Here is a 1,308-nt window from a genome sequence, read left to right as displayed (position 1 = left end):
GTACAGTGTCAGGGAAGCATTTGGTTGACAATTATCCAGAGGTGGGAGGACAATCAGGTAGGCCTTTCAGGAGGTAATATGATCCGGGCCTTCATGGAGAAGGGGGTTAGCTCAGCAGCATGGGTGGTGAAGCGGGTGGGTGGGGTGGGAGAAGCTGGCAGGGGTCTGGACAAGAGGGTGTAAAGCTCTGGGGGACAGGAGACAGAGTGAGGGTGCTCAGCCCAGGGGAGTGGGGAACAGGAGCCCCCGGTGGTGGAAAATACAAGATGACTATGCCTAGGCTAGTATGGACTTGCAGGAGACCCCTGGGTGGGGACCCTGCCCAGCGTAACCCAAAGGGACCCAGAAAGCTACCACCTAGTTCCCCATCACTGACAGCAGCCCCTCTCTCCCACAGTGCGATGGCAGTCGAGTCATTCACGGCAACAGCCCCCTTTGTCCAAATTGGCAGGTTTTTCCTCTCAGCAGGTAGGTCTCAGGCCCCTCCAGGTGAGCTAGTGCCAACCTAGAGGCCCCGGGCTTCCCCTCAGCCCCTCCCAGAAGCTGGAGCCCCCAGCTCTCAGTCCTTGCCTTTCCCGTGATCACACTTGGGTCTGGGGCTGGAGGGAATGCCAGTCCCCAGGAGGCAAGGACTCGGCATAGAACACCCCAGTGCAGCCCACCCCAGCCAGCCAGCTTCCTCTGAATCTTGAGTGGTTCCAGAGAGTGAGTCCAGACACTGCGTCCTCATCCTGCTGTTGTGACAGTGTCTGTTCTGACAAGACATTGCAGAGCGAGCCCCTCAGGCCAGTGGTAGAGTCAGAGCCGCTCGCTCCCTCCTGTGGCCCCACCTACATGCCCTGCCTGGTGTCCAGCCCTGTGCCAGGGAGGGGTGGCTCGTCACAGGCCCCCCACCTGACCCCAAAGAGAAGCTTTCAAGAAATAAGACAGCACCATCAGTAGCCTTGGGGCTGGGTCCCTGGGCCTGGCCCAGAAAGGTGGGAGAGAAGACACCAGGGGCCCCCCATTGGCTGAAGTAAGGCAGGAGGGGCAGGTGGTCCGGGGCGGGCCTAGCTGCCTCCTGTCTGCTCTGTCACTCAGCAAGTGCCTGCTGTGCCAGCTGGGCCCTGCCCTCAGGTAGCTCTCCGTCCCTGAGGGGGGCCCTGCTTGTACATGGATGACCATGGTCCAAGGCAGTGGGGGCTAAGGCTACCCCCGGAGCCTGGTCACTCTGACTTGGTGGGAAGGTACAAGGATGACTTCCCAGGAGATGGCACTGAAGTGGGCTGATGCAGGGCAAGCTGTGTAAGAGATGGAATCAGAAAAGGG

The 1,308-nt window shown here is 60.2% G+C and overlaps 1 protein-coding gene across 1 annotated transcript in view; it reads left to right on the top strand.

Annotated features, from left to right (window-relative positions):
• The window catches only part of TMEM43 (transmembrane protein 43), a 21,763-nt gene that overhangs the window by 9,210 nt on the left and 11,245 nt on the right, over window positions 1-1,308 (top strand). Inside the window, exon 7 of the mRNA XM_008589205.1 lies at window positions 398-468. Coding sequence (XP_008587427.1) covers window positions 398-468 — 71 coding nt within the window. The remainder of the gene's footprint in view (window positions 1-397; window positions 469-1,308) is intronic.

Source organism: Galeopterus variegatus, unplaced genomic scaffold, assembly GCF_000696425.1.
Source record: "Galeopterus variegatus unplaced genomic scaffold, G_variegatus-3.0.2 Scaffold5295, whole genome shotgun sequence".
Classification (NCBI taxonomy): domain Eukaryota; kingdom Metazoa; phylum Chordata; class Mammalia; order Dermoptera; family Cynocephalidae; genus Galeopterus; species Galeopterus variegatus.
Note: the sequence above shows the minus strand (reverse complement) of the source record. Positions and strands in the feature narration are given on the sequence as shown.